Raw genomic sequence first — 18,693 nt, 5'->3', positions numbered from 1 at the left:
GTGGAGGGTTGAACAGTATATACAAGATGGTGCAGTACTGGCCGCCACAGTGGATGAGATGAGCGAAGGATGAGTCCTGGTCCACGAAGCATCCGGGCCGTAGGATGCCAGGAGCTGACGGCCGAGGTCTCTGGACGCACCGAACAGCAGGGGCAGGGGGGCGGTGTCTTCACGTTTGGATCTTGGGTCAGTGGGGTCTTGGGTCGGTGGGGTCTTGGGTCGGTAGGGTCCTGGGTCCGTCGGGTCTTGGGTCGTCGTGTCGTGTGGTCCGGGCGGGGGACGGGGCTGGGGTGAGCGTCGAGGTCGGTTCAGGTCGGGCGGGCTGCCGATGTCCATGGCAGGCCCAGGGCGCCGAAGCACCGTGACCAGGATGGCGATGAAGAGACCCCCGCACCTCCACCAAATGTAACGTGGCGGCCAGCCGAAGAATGAGACGTGGTGAACGATGGCTATGAGATGATTTTAACGGCCGCTGGCCTAGCGCGAGCGCTCCGTCCCGCGCCACTGCCAGCTTCGTCTTCGTCACAATATTCTTCATTGATCAACACCCTAAAACGAAATAAATAAAAAAATCCCCTGTGTTCCTTGGTTTCTATGGCTGTTGGCTTAGATCTTTAATATATCTATACAAGAGAGATTATATATGTGTGTGTGCGTGCGTGCGTGTTCTTCAGTTAGATAAACTGTTCTTAACGATTGTAGTCGTCACTCTGTTACAGTTTACAGTTATCCTGTTTTCTTTAGTGCTAACGTTCTGCTCGAAACAAGGCGCCGCAAGCCTGAGAGCAAAATTCTTCGCTATTATTTATCAATATTCTACATTCAACCGTATTAATCTTATAAGAAATTTGTTACAATTAGATTCCTCCATCTGTAGTGCTAGATGAGAAATAAACTTTGAATTGATTTGATTTGATTTGATTTGATTTGATTCGATCTGGCCCTTGAAAGACGGGCATAGATACTCAATATGCTCGGACGATCTTGCGCAATCAGAATGCACGAAAGGTCAGTGATAACCGACAATCAGCCAACGATCTTACCCTTGAGTGCAGAAGCGAAGAACCCTAGGGTAGTACCCCGTCCTCCACATTAGGCCCCATTGGTAGAAAGAAAGGACCGCAATACCTCACTGCCTACGGAAGCTCTTGGGACTGCTTCTTTCCAGCACATTGCGGAGGAGCTAGGCTGAGAAAAGGGTCCATGGGCGAGATAATAGAGCCCGATAACAGCTTTTTCTCTTCTATGCCACACTCGACTGCAGTCGCTCGTAAGTAGTATACCCAGTGGTTCCTTATTGGTTTGGTTTATGGGGTTTAACGTCCCAAAGCGACTAAGGCTATGAGAGACGCCGTAGTGGAGGGCTCCGGAAATTTCAACCACCTGGGGTTCTGACGCCTGGGGAGTCGACTGCACGTTTAGGCTCTCAGACAAAGTGCTGGGCTCTTGTGGCGATAAAATATGCTTCAGTGAACAGAGCCGCCGACGATTGCCGCTAGATTGCCTCAGTCGGTGCATCGCGCCTTTGTTTGCTATGCGAACGCCCCACATGTCGCTATCTAGTTTTGCTCGGTACCTGAGACTGCACTCGCTTGCGGTCGCAGCGGTCCTCCTGATAATCTGAAAAAGGGAGCGGCCTATTTTCGTTTCAACCATACTTACTCTGCGGTTTTATGCATAGCGAAATTGTTGTGATGCTGTTGTGATGCTTGAAGACCGCAGATATGCGAGTAATGGACGTATGACAGCAGAGATTTCATCGAGCACTCTGTATTGCACTCGCCGTGCACAATGTGTCTTACACATGTCGCCTGCCGTACTGGCGTGACTAAGCCTAGCCCAATCACGCGAGTAACGAATATACAAATTGGTTTTTATTTGACCAGTGCACGATTCCACCCTGTATTATGAGCGACCAATTCGAACACATATTTGCACATGCAACCAAGCACATCCTCACGCAAGACATCTAAGACTGCGCTACGAAGTCAACAATAAGTAGTCTTTCGGTGTCTGCGCACTCAACGCCCGTAGGCAGTATACATACTTAAGTTAGCACAAGTCCTTTTGCGCTCTTTCAGTCTCCCTCGTATTTTTTCCTGTGTGTGTCTTTTGTGGGCAATTCGTACCTACAACAAGTCCTAACGTGCCCCTCGTCTGTCATATTCATATCTGGTCATACTGTTGCATAAAAACATAGGAACCGATAAAGAGCACGGTCATTTTCTCTCACTTCCTTGTAACTTACAATGCGTGCAAGGTTCCACCAGCTCATATGAGCGTTGCAACTTCACCCGTAGGCTTCCAAACTTCCCCATGAGTTCACACCTATCTCGCGAATCTCGGGGGACTTTAAAAAACCCCATATGTGCACCCAGAACACTGACATTTCACCGACATCTTACACCATGACGTGCGGCAACCCAGCTGAGTCATTTGTGACTCAGTATTGTGTTTAAAAACCGCCATTATTTGGGATAGTTATTTTCCATTCCAAGAAAAGGGAAATGTAGCCGAGAAGGGTAAACATTTAAGTAGTTAGATAAGAAAATGAAGCTTCCTCGAATAACATGTTATGAATTGGAGCAGAGGTAGGATAATTGTAGATCAAGGCCTTTGCCCTGCAGTGGATTTATCCATGGCTGATAATGACGACTACTGACCAAGTGACCATATATTGACCATGCTGACCTCTGCTTTCTTCTTATTAATGGTCCCTGTACTCTCATTGAGGGGGGGGGGGGGGGGGGCGGTAGTCAACTTGAAGGTTTTATGTTGTTTTTCTGCGCCCCTGTCCATTGTCTCCTCGTTCCATCACTTGCATGGATAGGAAATTGATGGTTTTGAGGGGGAATATTAGTGACCCGCATTCGCCCACCACACCTTCCATCTTTCCAGCAATTAGTGGCTGTCAAGCTCTCCTTATTCAGTGTTTAACGCATCGCAGCGCATGCAGCCCTTAGGTGTGTTATACTCAGGCATCTAATGGGAATTGAATGCTACACTCTACGCATGAATACGCCTACATGGGAGTAAAAAGGGAATAAGCTGTCCAATAGCGAACAACTCTTCTTAAAGGGTTTACGCTAGAGGACAACTTTACTCCTTTTTACACCTTTTTGTTTAGAGTGTAGTGCCATTTTCTCCCTCAATCTTCGTCAAAGATCCAAGAACGGTACCATTCACTGAAACGCACAATCTGCATCTTTCAATGTTGTTTTTATTTTGCAGCATGCTACAAAACGCAGGGGTAAATCCCCTGAGGCAACCCTCGTAAGTCCTTTGGTGCTCGGGAATTTCAAGCAAACAGCAAAATGCTTCGGGGTAAGCATCTGTCTAGAAGTCGACGTTTATACTATAACGAGACCATGTGTAAACGCTTACATGGCTTAAATAATGTGAAGCTACTTTACCCTCCTCCAAACAAGGGCCTAATTATTTGCAAATTCAGTCAGCGTGAGAAAATACGGCATAAAGGTGCAGAGCGCAACCTGCTTTACCGCACGGCGTATTTCATTTTCTCTCGCCACCGTGGTTCAGCGGCATTGTCGTCCTGCTTCCTAGTCGGCAGTCCTTCGAGTACCGGCTACGACGGTAGGTTTCTGATGAAGGCGTTATGCAAATCAAAGGACACACTGTGCATCGGCACAGTTTATGAAAAAATCCTAGCGATCCCAATCAATCCAGAATTCTGTGGTTCGAAAGTGCACGCTCTCCCCCCCACCCCCCCTCCCCTAAGAAAAGAAAAAAAAAATGCAAGCAGAAAGCACTGAGCCCTTAACGCGTCGTGTAAAACCGCAGGAGAAGCGTTCCATGCGAAAGGATTTCGCGCGTTCTAATTACGCGCTAGAGCGCTCATTTGGCGCGACAGCCTAAGCGAAGCACAACTTCTGAACGTCGGCTGCGGCGAAGACGACGCCCAAAGCCCCAACGCATTCTCGTTTTGACAGCCGCTATTTGACGCGCTAACGAGTCAACGAGCGCCAAACGAACGGAAAAATTCTTCGTTCACGGTCAGAGCGCAGAACTCGCTGCGTCGCGGTCGGCAGCGCGAGATTACGACCACCGTTCGCCTGTGTCGTCACACGATGCGCTCGTGTCGTGCGGGCTCGGCAAGCGGAATGCGTAGCGTGTGAACCGCTACGAAGCGGCCGTGTTTATGCCGCCGGGGGTGGGGATGACGATCGCGGCGGTTGAGCGCGATGCGGTGTGGGTCGTTTTGCGAAATACACGCGGCGATGTTGCGCAGAGCTCGCGCTGCGCGCTCGAGAAATAAGAGGGATGAGAGCGCGGCTGAAAGGGAAAGCCGTCGCATGCGCTTAGCATAGGCCGAGTTTTTATGGCAGAAAGTGAAGAACAATGCCCCCATTTCACAGCCGTGGTCTGCTTACGAAACCGTGAAGAACTTAAAGCTTCTTTTGGAAATTTGCAGTGCGGTGGAAACCGCTTCTGCGTCGTTCGTATACCGTTCTCTGTGGACGAAATGCGCACATTTTGTTCATACGCAAACAAGAGAGGCTTATTCCAGCCAGGCGAATCCCGGCACCAGCACGAGACACGTGCCAGCCGCAGCGAGCCTCGCGCGAGCGCCCAGCAGCGCAGCCAAGCTAACCCGCCTAGCCAATGCATGTGACTGCTGCCTACAACACAGTTTGCTTGTCCTTATACCACGGATGGAAAAGGCGGGAATTAATAAATACGATGCCCTATTGTGAAAGTGGAATGTGTAAAGCGAGATCAGGTCCACACGAGAAGAAAAGCAGTGAATTTCCTGAGCACGTGGCAGCTCTGGCATAAAAAAAGAATTAGTAGGTGATGCTTTAAATTACCACCAAACTGCGTGAAATCTAATGACGGTTTGTTACTTGTGCCGACATAGATCCATTATCGTCCTCATGTTGCAGTTGATTTGCGTACACGTGGGCTTGACGCTTTCAACGTACTGGTTCTCTTTCGGCTTCACTTTTCCCATGTGTCCCATCTGAAGCTATACCATCCGCGTTTTTCTCTATTCTGTTTCGGGGCACCCTGCAGCCTTTCCTTCGTTGCTTTAGTGAGCACTATATCACTATTGCGTTTAGCCGTCTCGACTGTCATGCGAGTCTTTCTCGTACCCTGGTGAATTACATCAGCTGCGAGGCGCCACAGTCACTCTGGGAAACCCTAGCAGACCCTGAGTCACAGGTTCAATCAGAAAGAGAGTGCGAAAGTTCTGCTGGTGATTCTCATGCAGATGGAGAGATAGAGGAAGAGAAAGTATTTTAATGAAAGAAAAAGTGGATAGGTTGGCCGGCGGTAAGATGACCCTGGCCTGCTACTCCACACTGATGAAGGGGGAAAGGGAAAGGGAAAGCGAAAGGAGAGTGAGGGTACGAACGGAGGCTGATAATGTCAAAGTACAATGAATTGCTTGGACTGGTCTGGGTTAGAGGAAACAACGCACACATTGGGTGCGCAGTCTCAATGCATGATTCCAGTTGATATAAATATCGGTGCGCACAAACAAGTATCGAGGTTATAAGCGATATAAGCGAAAACAAATTCTCCCAATCCGTTCACTTACCCCAGTGTAGAGTTACAGCGTTGAATTTCACAGCAACTTCAATGGTCAGTTGCAATTTTTGTTTTGTTTTTACGCACAGACTGGATCTTGAGCCCGTGTCTTGGTCAGGAAATTCAACACTTGCGATACACGAAGCCAAACTGACAAGTCCTAAAAACGATAATCGTCTCTAAAAAAGAAGGTCGCGCTGTTGTCAGCCCTCTGGGGAATTAAACTAGCGTGCCTAGACAAGTGGAATGTCAAACTTCCGTAGTTTCTACCTTCCTTACTGTGACTGTGAGTTTCCCTTTCCTCTTATAATCTATCCACCCTGAATGCTACAAGTGCTTACCACGAGCGCGCAAGTAGCGTGATATTAGCCTCCTGCAGATGTGTCGTAGTGACACGGTGCAAGCTGCAATCTGTACGGAATTTAATTCAAGATAACCCTAACAAAGGGAAACAGAACATATAATATAGCCTATAGAGAGTATTGCCTATATTTAAACGATAGAATACACAATACAGCCTGGCTTGCCGTAGCCCGAGATACCGTCGCTCTACGTCAAGGAGGAATAGGTGAGGAGTTACTGGTTAAACTCGAAATGTGGGAGGTGCGGGGCTCGACCTAAATTCCACCTGACGCCCACGTGTTATCCAATTGGTACAAGCTTACTCTTGGTCTGGCGCTTGGCGTCTCGAGGGAGAAATGTTCTGAAAATTGGCCTCGGATCCCACTTTATGCCGTTGCGCTCTTTGGCCAAAGGCGTCCTTGCGCCGTTAAAACGCATCATTACCTTCGAAATTTTAACAGGATATACGTGGAAGGAGATTTTTTTCCTGTCTTCATTTATACTAATGGCACTGGAATATGTCATTGAAGTACAAATATATACATTCCGACTAAAGTACGACATTTTGCATTTACTATTAAATCTGCGCTTGACTACATTTATTTTCGTGGAAATTTATCTATAATTTTGTAGGTAGCAACAATATTTATGCACGAAGCGATTTTAGTTTGTTTTTTTGCTGCTGTTTACTGATTTTTGTTTCTTCTTTTGGCACGCTCACTCTTATAGAACGACTGAGGGTAAAAATAGAATGAGCAATGCACGAAAGACGCACGAGCTAAGCATCAAAGCAGTTTTATTAATTAGACTGTTGTTTACCTACAGCCTGGCTGACTCATCCAACTCGAGACTCTTGGACGCAACACTCGGCTGTTTCTTTATCCGCTCGAGTGCGGTCGGAACCAAAAGCGAGCAGAGATTTCCGTAGCGGAAAGAAACCCTGCAACGCGAGCGCGTGCTGACGCTGCTAGGCGTACACAACCGTCGCAGGGGGTTGTTCTTCCCCAGAGTTCCTCGGCAAGTGTTTTGATACAGCCAGAGAGCGCCATCTCGTGTTCGCTCCGTGCGTTGCTGAGCTGCTTCGTTACAGCTTCGTCGTTGTATACGTGGCCGAGCGCATTAGGAGCGAGTTGCAGCAGCCTTCTCTGCCACATACTTCCTTGGCATAGCCGCATACTTCCTTGGCCCAGCCCGAGTGCGGAGCAAATACGTTCGCTGTCTCAGGCGTGTGTGGGACGCACTCCTTCCGAGTGCCATCCCGTCGCCGAGGAGACGTATTTAGGACAGCACGAATCCCCATTCCTGCCGATGTTATTTGGCTTGGAGGTTATAGCTACAAAGCATGCTATCCGAAGCTCCTGTAATTAATAAGACGCGATATCATTCGCAAGACGGTGGACTGTTCGAACACAGGGTGGCGACAAAAGCAGCTCTAATACTTTAGTCAGCTTTTATATCATTGTGTCTTCTCCTCACAGCGAACGCAGCAAAACGTCATTCCTGAACTCATAAAAAAAAATGTTGAAAAATGAGTGAAGGATAATTATATAACACCGCCAGACTCTCCACAGTCCAGGATAGTGATAACATGGGCTAGCCGCTATGCCCCTTATTGATGACAATAAAAGCTGGAAGCAAATTCTTGGACACCAAGAACAGGCATGCAAAAGACGATTTTGCTAGGGTCAGACCCACCGGATTAGTGCTATGTAGATGACGACGGTGAGTGGGAAGTAACGCGGGACGGAGCACTCAGGCTTGGCACATACTCGGTGCATATACGCAAGACAAGATTTTGCTGGACTCTGAAAGTCCGGATTAGCGCTTTCGCACTAATACCGCTTTTCTTGATGCCAGCTCGACACGGGGCGGCGGAAGTAAAATTTTTCCTTAAGCCTTCTGACGCGAAACATACTGCAAACCTCGGCGGATTTTCTTGAAGTCGATCTTGTGACCAAAGTTAAGCAGATAATGCTTGAAAAACAAAGCCTTTCTTCTAAAAACTGGTCCTCCATGAGGGTATTCTATGTGAGGCGCAATGATGAAATGACGGTGTGAGTGTCCTTTTCGAGCATCCTTGTGTCGTACCCAGTCCCACTGCACTGCGCGAAATAATCGTTCAGTTCTCGCCACTCCTGAAATCACGAGAAGTCGTGAAGTCTACTACATGATCTTCTATAAAAAAAAAACCATACGTTGTAATTAACACATTTTAAATAACGTATACGATGTTTCTCTGCCAATTTGGACTTACATTCATGCTGAAATGAAAGTCTTTCTGAAGAACAGCAAGTTCGCAGACATATTCCAAAATGTTTGACAATTCACGCTAACTTCCTGCCTCTGAAGCGAGGTGAGGGAACGTCCAAGTCGGTAGTGTGGGGACGATGACGAGCAGCAAACGCTTGTTTCCTTCCAAAACGCATGCTTTGATATTCCTTGACGTAGATAATCGAGAAGAATAGGCTCGCTGAGAAGAAGCTTACACTCCCGACAGTTATGAACATCGATAATGCGCTTGCGATGCGAAGCGCTGTAACCAGCGTTCATACAGACGATTCCGTCATTCACTGCACTTAAACTTTGCCAAACACAACCGGAATAAAAGTTATAGTGTGACAGGGACGACTTATTTGTCATAATTTGAGAGAGATGTTCACTTACCGGCCACAGGTGGTTCCGTCGTCAGTGACGTCGCGAAGGCTGTCGAGCCCACATGTTCGCCTACAACGAGAAAAGAAAACAATGTTAAATTAGAAAAACAGATACCTAGCTTAACTTTAAAGCGAACCGCCTGTTCAGAAGAATGACTACCGTTAACCACTACGTTGGACTTCGGCGACCTGACATACGGACCAAAGAACGGGTCCGCAATATCACTTGCCTGCATTATCGTGGAGGTCTCTCGCGAGCCGACGCATCCCTTTCTGAACGGCTACGCGCCTCTGCTGTGCATTTGCACGAGTGACACTCAAGACGGTTCGCCCGGTGAACGCCGCTGCGCGTGAAATGGGCTGATTTCCCGAGTGCCCTCAGCCGATATTTCTTTGTTTGCCTATCTTATCGTTCGCAGAGGCCAAATATGTTTTCTTCGTACCACGTGGCAGCAGTACGCGCAGCGCAGCAATGCATCTGATCCGCTTTTCTTCGTCGTGCTTAAGCTCGGCGAGCCCGAGACCCTTCGGGAGTATTGCCTATCTTGGTTCAGCACGACAGGTGCACCTTTTAGAGAATGAAATTTTTCTGTTGTCTGAGCAACATTTTAGTCCGAAAGGACTACTTCACGGCGTCAAACCAAACCAAGAATCTTGTCGCGACCCTGACCTTGAGGGTGCAGAATTAGAGTAAATATAGCCGCCACTGTGTTTCGAACCTGCGACGGCGCAAACAGATCAGCTTCGCACGCCACTACACGAGCGCACTTTGCTATCACCTTATTTTTTTTATTTCAGTACCAATCACGCCGTGTGTTAAACTGCAGCACACACTCGCGTTGTGCATTGCACATCGTCCTCTTCCTCAACTTCTATCTGCGGCGTGAACAGATGACATCACCTTGACCTTGATTGGAACGCAACCTGAATCTAATATCGTCGCCGGACGTGCCGACGACCCAGCAAAGCAATACCATGAGCCAAGCAGGCTAAACACATTCTTTCGCACGTCTACTTGAATTACCCACGTTAAAACCCTACCGCTTTTTTTTCCTCAAATCACCACTCCGTTATTAAAATTAATCGCTCAGCTTGTTGTTTAAGATCGTAGAAAAAAAGGTCGACTCAAATTTAACATTAAAATATCGTTCACCGCTTTGAAAGTGATTTTCAAATGGGAAGTGGTGAGGGCGTCCGTTGTCCTCAGGAGCGTACAACCACGGTCAACAATTCATAAAAGAGAATGTAAGGGCAAAAAAATTAATATCAACTGTGTATTTCCATGCAACCTGGAAGAGATATATGCAGCCTAATTAGTTGAATAGCGCACTGCACTAGACAGTATACACTGGAATGCATGTATCCTAAGAATGATTCGCCTTCCTCAAACTTTTGAGAGCGGGTGTACACGAAGTCATATTTTTAACTCTACTCTCAAACGTCAGCTTTGTCTGCAACTTATTTACTTTGTATAACTGTGTGTCACTTTACTGTATACGCTCTCTTTATGCCAGGAAGGAAACGCAGCTCTTGCCGTGCAGGGCTCTTTTCCGTCAGCAGTTCGGCTCTTTTTTTATAGTTATGTTTTCATCACCACCTTTCGACCCCCCCCCCCCGCAAAGACTTTCATCACCTCTGAAACACAGTATTAGTATCTTAATCGGTACCATACGTAGGCAGCGAACTCAAAGCCTTATCCGGTCCTGGGCTCCTCTGTAACCCCATCTTAGCCACGAGCAGTACTTTGCGTCACTCGCCAAGTGTAACACTATCGGAAATAAAAAAAAAACTGCTCATCGGTTGCTTTTCGCGGTGGAAAAATATACTGTTACTAGAAAAATGATATTTATTTTCAGTGCTAAAAAAAATTAAGTTATTGCCACCGCGGTGGCTCAGTGTTTATGGCGCTCGGTCACTGCCCGGCCACTGCGGCCACTTTGGTCCGGGCCACTGCGGTCGAATGTCGATGGAGGCGAAATTCTAGAGGTCCGCGTACTGTGCGATGTCAGTGCACATTAAAGAACCCCAGGTGGTCGAAATTTCCGTAGCCCTTCACAACGGCGTCCCTCATAGCCTGAGTCGCGTTGGGCCGTTAAACATCTATAATCTCAAAAAATAAGTTAGTGCTGAAAGGTTCGGGAAGTTTTGGACACAAAACTTAGCACCTCGAAAAGTGCTTCAGTATTAACTTTGAACCTGAGAAAAAGGGCTATCCTTGCGTTTTATTTCTGCACGTCATCATTACGAAGCACAAACGAGTAATTTCCCGGAAGGCTTAGAGGCTTAGACCGCTCCCTTTTCTTGGCTCACACCCATTCAGGAAACTCTTCAACGCGGGATTACAACGCTAGTCCGTTGCTTTTCATCGAAGTTGAAGCAGACTTGCGCAAGGCTTGTCTCAAATACATTGCGACCTGAGCAGGGGGAAAATTATTTTCAGACAACATCGTTTACGCTGCAAAAAAATATTGTGTAAGCGATCAGGTGGGTTCACGAAGACCTGAGGCCCTCCTTATAAAGCGGTAATCGATTTCGCATTTATATCTCGCGATTCAAAACACATTAGTCGTTTCTATCCGATTCTGAAGAGCATTTATCGGCAACAAAAAGGGAACTGAAAGGTGTGGGACTCGTATCAGCAAACAGTGTGCATTTGTTTTTCGTCAACGTAAACGATATCTTTTGAGAGAAGATAACTTCTTGGGGTTTATATCGCAGTGATTGGCTTCGTTTCCGGTTTCCCTCCCCGATTAATTCTCTACAGTTAGTTTGCTTGGCCATTCAAAACACAGTCCGCAGCAGTCAAATTGAACAAAAAAAAATGTCTACAATAAGACGCCGCTAAGACTACCTGCCATCGCGTGAGCGTTACTGTTAATCTCATTCACCAGGACGCCCCACTGGTAACAATAATGCAAAGTACCGCTTCCATTTTCATTCAGAGCCGTTGCAAGCGGGAACCCCGTTTTGAACTGTTCCGTACAAATCCAATTATTTTCCACATTAGTTCTTGGACCACCACCTGGCTTCATTAAATAAGCAACGAATTCTCCATTCACTGTTTGGTGCTTTTGACTGTGAACTTAGTTACATTTTCGTTGTGTGGTTAACGACTAGCCCTTTTGCCTAGGTACTCCTAGAATTCGCTTCAAATCTGCCGCGGTTGTCAGTAACGAGAATAAAGACTATTTTCTGCCTAGCCGCCACGGTGGCTCAGTGGTTACGGCGCTCTGCTGCTGGCCCGATAGACGCGGCTTCGATTCCGGCCGGGGCGGCCGAATTTCGATGAAGGCGAAATTCTAGAGGCCCGTGTACTCCGCGTTGTCAGTGCACGGTAAAGAACCCCAGGTGGTCGAAATTTCCGGAGCCCTTCACTACGACGTCCCTCGTAGCCGAATTTGCTTCGGGACGTTAAACCCCAATAAACCAAACCAAACCATTTTCTGCCTAGGCTAAAGAGTGTTCGATCGCTCTATTTGTTCAGTTTCCTGCTCGGAAGAAACGTTCCAGGCACAAGCCAGTTACCGCAACTGGTGTCTTTTGATACTTTTTTGAGACCGAAGTTACCGGGTCGTATACGTTAACGGTTGAAGAGAAAATGTGCAAAAAGCTCAATTAGCGGCACGTCGCTTCCTGGAAATGCCCATTCTGAAGCGGAAACGGCGCTCGTACCGCCCGGTGTTTAAGGTGTTCCGTGTCGGTTGACGGCGTCGTTCGCGGAGCGTTCGTAAACACTACTACGGAGCTCACGTCGAAGGGAGACCGCAAGGGGGACCATCGTTAAGCTGCAATGCGACACCATTCACTACCTATTAGGAGCGATGTGCGAAATTTCGTTGTAACTTGCCGTCACAATATAACATACCTTAACTACCTCGTCTAATCTACAAATCACTTATAACCCGGTTGTTTACGCATGTTTATAGCACTCAGATGTTCATACGGATACGTATATTTCGTCGCCTTAGTACAGTCGTAAAAAAAGGATTATTTCTTTCGCGAGATGGCGTTCCTGTTGTCGTTCTTAGTTGCCCCAATGGCTGTCTTGCTGCTTAGTTCAATCAGGCTGTTAGGGAAAATTAGGCAGTAGAAGCGAAATGGTGGGTTCGAGAAACGCAAGGCCAGTAAGCGTGTACTATCGATACGGCATTAAGTGTCACTGCTGTTTGTTATTCTTTACCCAGACATTAAAACATTGACGCTGAATCTGCCTCGGAGGTCGTGGGTTCGGATCCCACCGGCGCCATGTGGTTGTTTTTTCTTCTGCTTTTCTAATCAATTAGCTTTAAGCGATAATATATTCAGTAATATTCTAAATTGATCAACAGCACAAAATAAATAAATAAATTAAAAAAAATCCCCTGTGCCCCTTGGTTTCTGTGGCTGTTGGCTTCTGCCTAAAGAATAGCTCATTGTTCGAACGATTGGTTTTGCTTTTGCGGCTGGCTAACTCTACCTCTACTCTAGGCGTTGCATAGAAAAAAAGGCCTTTGTCACTCTTTTGTGAAACTTTCGGCCTGTTTTGCTACAGGAATGGGTTTTGATTGAGAATAATCAGGGGATATTCTGTTGGTTGCGCATGGCGTAGAAAAAAAAAAAAACGAAACGTGAGCACTAGAATCGCTTCGGTTTGGTTTGGTTTATGGGGTTTACCGTCCCAAAGCGACTAAGGCTATGAGAGACGCCGTAGTGGAGGGCTCCGGAAATTTAGACCACCTGGGGTTCTTTAACGTGCACTGCCATCGCACAGTACACGGGCCTCTAGAATTCCTCCTCCAAAGAAATTCTAGCCGCCGCGGCCGGGATCGAACCCGCGTCTTTCGAGACAGCAGCCGAGCACCGTAACCGCTGTGCCACCGCGGCGGCTTAGAATTGCTTTGAGTTATTTTAGTTTCGGATCGACAATTTCCGCCACATTTTCCACATTAGTGTCTCCCAGAATTAGCCAATGTGGTCAGGCGAATGAAGAAAGGCATTTGGCGATTATATTTGGAGTCGAATGAATGGAATGTGCTCGCCTGGGGTGCAGGGTCAGCCCACAATGCGAAAACTTTTTTTCCTGAAGCGTCTGACCACAGGGCACAGAAGACAAGAGATACCTTCGCCTCGTTATACTATCCGTGTTCGAAGCAACATCTCCGGCACACTTCTGCGAGCAGATGCACATTAGAGGACAAGTGTTTAATTACTCCCATAATCGGCTTTACCCTTTGCAGCTGCAACGCGATTAGAGCGCAGGGAATTGCTAAGCAAGTACATCTTAAAGCGTTAGTGAATTAAGAACCCCAATCATTGGTGTGGTGCGGCCACGGTGGTAGAGCGACAAGGCTGCTGTATTCCTCAGGCGTGAAATGATGCTAATAATCCACTACCTAAGCAGCTTACTTGTTTCGCTGCGTCTCTCCGCGACTTTGTCAGTACAGAACTGCGACGCTACAGGCCCTAAGCGAGCAACTTAATCTCCCTGCGAAATCTACGAAAAGATTGCAAGCTGTGCCTTCCAAAAAAGAAAGACGAGGCGGGTATGAGGGAAACACTTTTGACACCGATGTAAGGAGGGGCACCTATAATGCTTTAATGCACCGATGGAAGCAGGATTCGTTCGTACTGTCCTGCACCAACGCATCATGAGCTGCAATTTCAGTCCGGTGTAAGTATAAGTTCCGTGCGGTGTCTGCTACGGCTTCTTTCTTCCCTCCAGCCTTTGCTCATAATAATAGTCTTAATGCTCCAGCATTTAAATCGCTGTAAGTGATTTCAGCAATCACTGCGTGGCCCTTCTGGGTAACACAAATAGAAAAAAATTCCTGGCAAGAAAAGTTGCATTGGTCGTATTCGGACCCAGCAGTTTCACGTGTCAAGCAAGTACGGTACCTCATAGCCGCGACAGGTGCAGTGTTACATGATGGATAGAGGTGAACATGGTCTGTGCGGCAAGGCAGCAGCAGTGGCGGCGGAACTTTCCATGACATCATCTTAGGTGTCCTGAACGAACAGAAGGTGGATGACGTATACAAACTCCGTCTCTGCTGACGTCATGAAAAGCTACCGCGCACTCGCATAGAGAACCTCCGCGCGCCATCCGATCGCATTGGCACATGAACCAGGCAAAATGGCCAATACCTTAGGGTGTCTCAAAGAGCCACTGCTGCGAACAAAAGTAACAAAAAAGAAGAATGATGCGGTATGAACAAGAAGGTGTTGGCAGTGGTTCAGCAGAAGTTGAATGAATAAAAGAAGGTATCTACAATGGTCAACAAAGTGTGTTTGCAGTGGTCTGAAAAATGGCCATGCATTCTTTAGTGTGGCGAACTTCTTGCTAGCGCAATCAAACATTGCTCTTCCAGAGCTTAACCTGTCATTTTTATTTCCCTTCCTTCTTTTTTCTTTTTTACTGAATTTATGGGGGTTACGTGGTCCGACGTGACTTCTTTAAAACATGAAACATTTTATGAACCGAAATATGCATTCTTCAGTCCTCTGAGAAGACTAATCTTAATATCGTTTTGACGCGAAGAGCCATGCCTGCGCACCATCGAGGGTTTGGTTACACGGTTGAAAAAATTCCAGTAAGCATTGCATACAATCTTTAATAACATTTTTGTTAGGCCGGGAATGGCACTTATATCGTAGAAAAAAATTGGTTATGAATAAAACGGAGTGTAATTTACATGTACCCCTTGGCTTGCTAATTTATGCGGGTAATAAACATTGTGTTCTAACATACACTTTCTACCATCAAACTTTCGGAGAATCGAACACGCACTGCGCGTTGCACTTGTACGCTCCAGCGCCTTGGTGCACAGCACGGCGTTCCTCGTCGCAGTTTTCTGCACGCCTCGCTGACCACGTTTATCCATCAGAGCGCGCGCGAGCGACCCAGTCAGTCGCACAGCAAAAGAAGGCGCTCTTCTCTGAGCCGCCAGTGAGGCCGTGCACATCGAACGTAGCACCGCCTACGCGTCCCTTCCATGCACCTCGTCCTTCCATCACTGCCGTTTCCCTCGTTTTCTCTCTGTGTTCGCCCGCACCGCTATTCGCCTGCGGTGCAAGAGGCCTGTGCACACGCCTTTACGACTTGCTGTGTATTGCTGTCGTTTTTGTTGTTGTTTACAGTGTTCCGGGTGCAGCAGGTACACATCAGCGATATCCGGCTGGTCTGGAAAGGTACGGGATAATTTGTTGGGAATAACAGGCAACTTTTGGGTGAAAAAGCAGTGAAAGAAAGAGAGGAGTTGGCAGCCTTTGGAGCGGTAGCTGACCACGCTGTGAAACCCCGCAGACACTTTCCTATTTGTGTGATCCTGAATGTTTAATGCCCGCAGACACTTTCTTGTTTGTGTGCTCTTGAATGTGTAGCGCGTTTTCGTTTTCTTTGCTTTTCGACGTCGTTGTTTAACTGTTCATAATCTTTTGCAAGCCTCTTATGCGTGCATTGAACTGCTTCGCAAACAGAATATCGTCAATTTGAGGCTAAGCCTTCTGGAATATCCGGACCTATGTGTGTTCAATCGCGAGAGTGTGCTATGAGTGGTCGTCTGCTCAAGGCGGTTCTGTAAAGAAGTTCACCGTTATGGCTGAGGTTCTGAGTAATTTTGCTGCCACTTGTTTTCCCGCTGGTTATATGTGTTGCCCTTTGGTCATGAAAATCGCGGAGAGAGCAGCTATAAAGCCACACTACAAAAAATAACGAAGACATAAACACATGGCGAAATAATGATAGATCAAACATCGGTAGAATAAATCTTTAGTTGAAAGTCAGCGCTTGTCTTTGTGTATCTTCCTGTGGTCCTTGTCTTTTCGCGCTGTTCTTCTTGAACATGGCATACCAACTCGCCCAAGCATCAGTCCTATCGGTAGAATCCCTTGTCTGATACGACAGCGTCGTAAGTAAAGCAGAACAGTAACTTTCACTCCTGATGTTGCGAAAACAGAGAAATATATATATATATATATATATATATATATATATATATATATATATATATATATATATATATATATATATATATATTTGTGGAGTAATGAAAGACAACGTAAATCATTCAAACACTGAACTCCGGCTTTCTTTGATATCAGTTTTAATGGTGTGCCAACTGCGGATTATATGATACTATTATGAACTTACTGATGGCAATGGTCTAACATTCCGGTGAGTAGCAAAAATTTGCCCTGTCCTCGCACACAGTAGTTCAGTACGTTTTAGCAATAAATCTAAAAAATATACAGCCGTTCCCAGGAGCTATCTACAGATATATTGTTTTTTTTTATGGTGTAATCTTACGTAATGCGAGAAAATTGTGTTCATGACCAACTTCCCTTTCAAAAAATATGCTTTTCCAGAATTTCTGGGAGTGATCTGCACTAGATACACTCATCTATATTAGGCAACAAGCTTTAAGAATGAAATAAACTTTAAAATAAGGCCGCGAATATTTGTAGCGTTTGTCTGTTGTGTTTATTTGTTCATGCTTCAAGGCTGCCGGCAAGCCGCTTTATCGCTTCGTTTGTGACGCAAGACGCGCCTAGAATTATCTCGATTGATCGCATTCAGGTGGAGCCGATTCTACTTGGTACCAGAATGTTCTAGTAACTTCCACGCTTTATCTTGTAGGTTCGCTATCAGCTTTAAAAAGAGCACGGCCGACAGCGGCGGGCATTCCGTTCGACGACCGCCGAGCACGCTTGTTGCTACGCAGCCGCCGAGTGATTCAGTTCTTTGCGGGCGCAAGTCAGCCCAAATAAAGAGTTCCGTTTGTAAGACATTCTCGCTGTTTTTCTGTTCGCCGGACTGTAGTCACCACTACGTGACAATATTGCTAGTTACTGACGGCCTTCCCCTGTGCATTACGGTGCTGCAGGCAACCAGCTTTGTTCGGTTAGTTAACACGCTTCTGTGTCGCTCCGCCAATAACATGAAGCCTGCTGAAGCGCACTGCTTTTTTTGTGGTGTAAAAGTCATTTGCCGCAGCAGAAAATTACCTTTACTAGCGAGGGACCAGGAGCATGTCCCACTGTAACTCAGCTAGCAAAAAGAAATGAAAAAGAAGCCAGTACTTGACACCCGCCCGTCTTAATTGCACTTGATTGAGGCGGGAAAGCTCTCTGGTAATTCCCCTTGACTTCTTGAGTTTTTTTTTTTTTTTACTTTTCTTCTCACTACGGGCCGGAAATTAGCACGTCGAGAGGGACGTTACGCGACATCTTTTGGCACATCGACAGGAACGTCACAGACAGACAATTCGTATCTCTGGAGTGTTCCATTTTCGTATTTTCACCGCTGTTCCATAGGAGCTGAGAAAAAGTGCGAGCGTAAGACAGAATTGGTAAGACAAGATCAAAGGAAACAGCAAAAAAGAAAGGAAATAAATATGCGAAAGACATTTCGAGCGCTGAATTAGCGGAACCTTTTTTGCTCCAGTGGTCTTGGCTTAGACGAAAAAAAAAAAGGAAAACAGGAAAAGTACGCCGTGTGCATTAATGTACAGCATGAGTCGTCGCTCGGCCAAAGACGCTGTCGGTTTTCCTAGAAAACCCCTACGGAGGTCTCGCGTTCGGATCTCCTCCTGACTTGTCTTGGTCAGATCTGCAGTTTTTGAGATTGTCTCGGTAATTTCAGCCCCAAACGGCAACACTTGGAAAGTAGTCTTCCTGAAGGGGCATAGAGTTACATGCTGAGACTGCAGTGCATTAGCCATTATGACGTCCCATTAGCATTTCGTTGGCGTCTTTCTTAACTAATGAGAGCAGAGAAAAGGAAACTCAAGCGCTCCCAGCCTACAGTGGACTACAACTAATTCATGCAAAGCAAGAGAAGACATGGAAATCAGTCTCACTCGAAGAAGCTTCATTTCATTACTGTTCCAGACACCCCCATGCTGTGTTTTGTCAGAAAAAAGTAAAACAATGATTCTTTCTCTCGCAGGCTCTGAAGATCCTTGCTTACAGGATTTTCAGCAGTTGCGTAGGTTCCTCTACCTTGCTATTGATTCGGAAGTTTTTTAAAGCTCACCGAAGAGTATTTAAAGTTGGCCTTTGCGTGCGCGTGTGTTCGCTTTACCGTTTCAGAGGACGTGAGTGTGGGTAGGCGGTTTGGTTAGATCTCTTGCACAGCATGCCGCAAGACTGCAAACCGACCAGACAG

General features: G+C 46.6%; 1 protein-coding gene across 9 annotated transcripts in view; it reads right to left on the bottom strand.

Annotated features, from left to right (window-relative positions):
- The window catches only part of LOC149340280 (thrombospondin type-1 domain-containing protein 7A-like), a 360,309-nt gene that overhangs the window by 277,431 nt on the left and 64,185 nt on the right, over window positions 1–18,693 (bottom strand). For 5 of the 9 annotated variants that reach the window (XM_089549018.1, XM_089549019.1, XM_089549021.1 and 2 more), the window contains exons 1-2: window positions 8,780–8,887; window positions 8,560–8,619 (exon numbers count right to left, since the gene is read on the bottom strand). In XM_089549018.1, the coding sequence (XP_089405144.1) occupies window positions 8,560–8,619; window positions 8,780–8,816 (97 nt within the window). In that variant the 5' untranslated portion in view covers window positions 8,817–8,887. Of the gene's footprint in view, window positions 1–1,043; window positions 1,291–8,559; window positions 8,620–8,779; window positions 8,888–18,693 lie in introns of those variants that run through there. The other 4 variants (XM_089549023.1, XM_089549024.1, XM_089549025.1 and 1 more) reach the window with 2 other exon arrangements.

The sequence above is a fragment of the Amblyomma mixtum genome, chromosome 6 (genome assembly GCF_055824585.1).
Source record: "Amblyomma mixtum isolate Tamu chromosome 6, ASM5582458v1, whole genome shotgun sequence".
In the NCBI taxonomy this organism is placed as follows: Eukaryota; Metazoa; Arthropoda; class Arachnida; order Ixodida; family Ixodidae; genus Amblyomma; species Amblyomma mixtum.
This window is presented reverse-complemented; position numbering and strand designations above follow the sequence as displayed.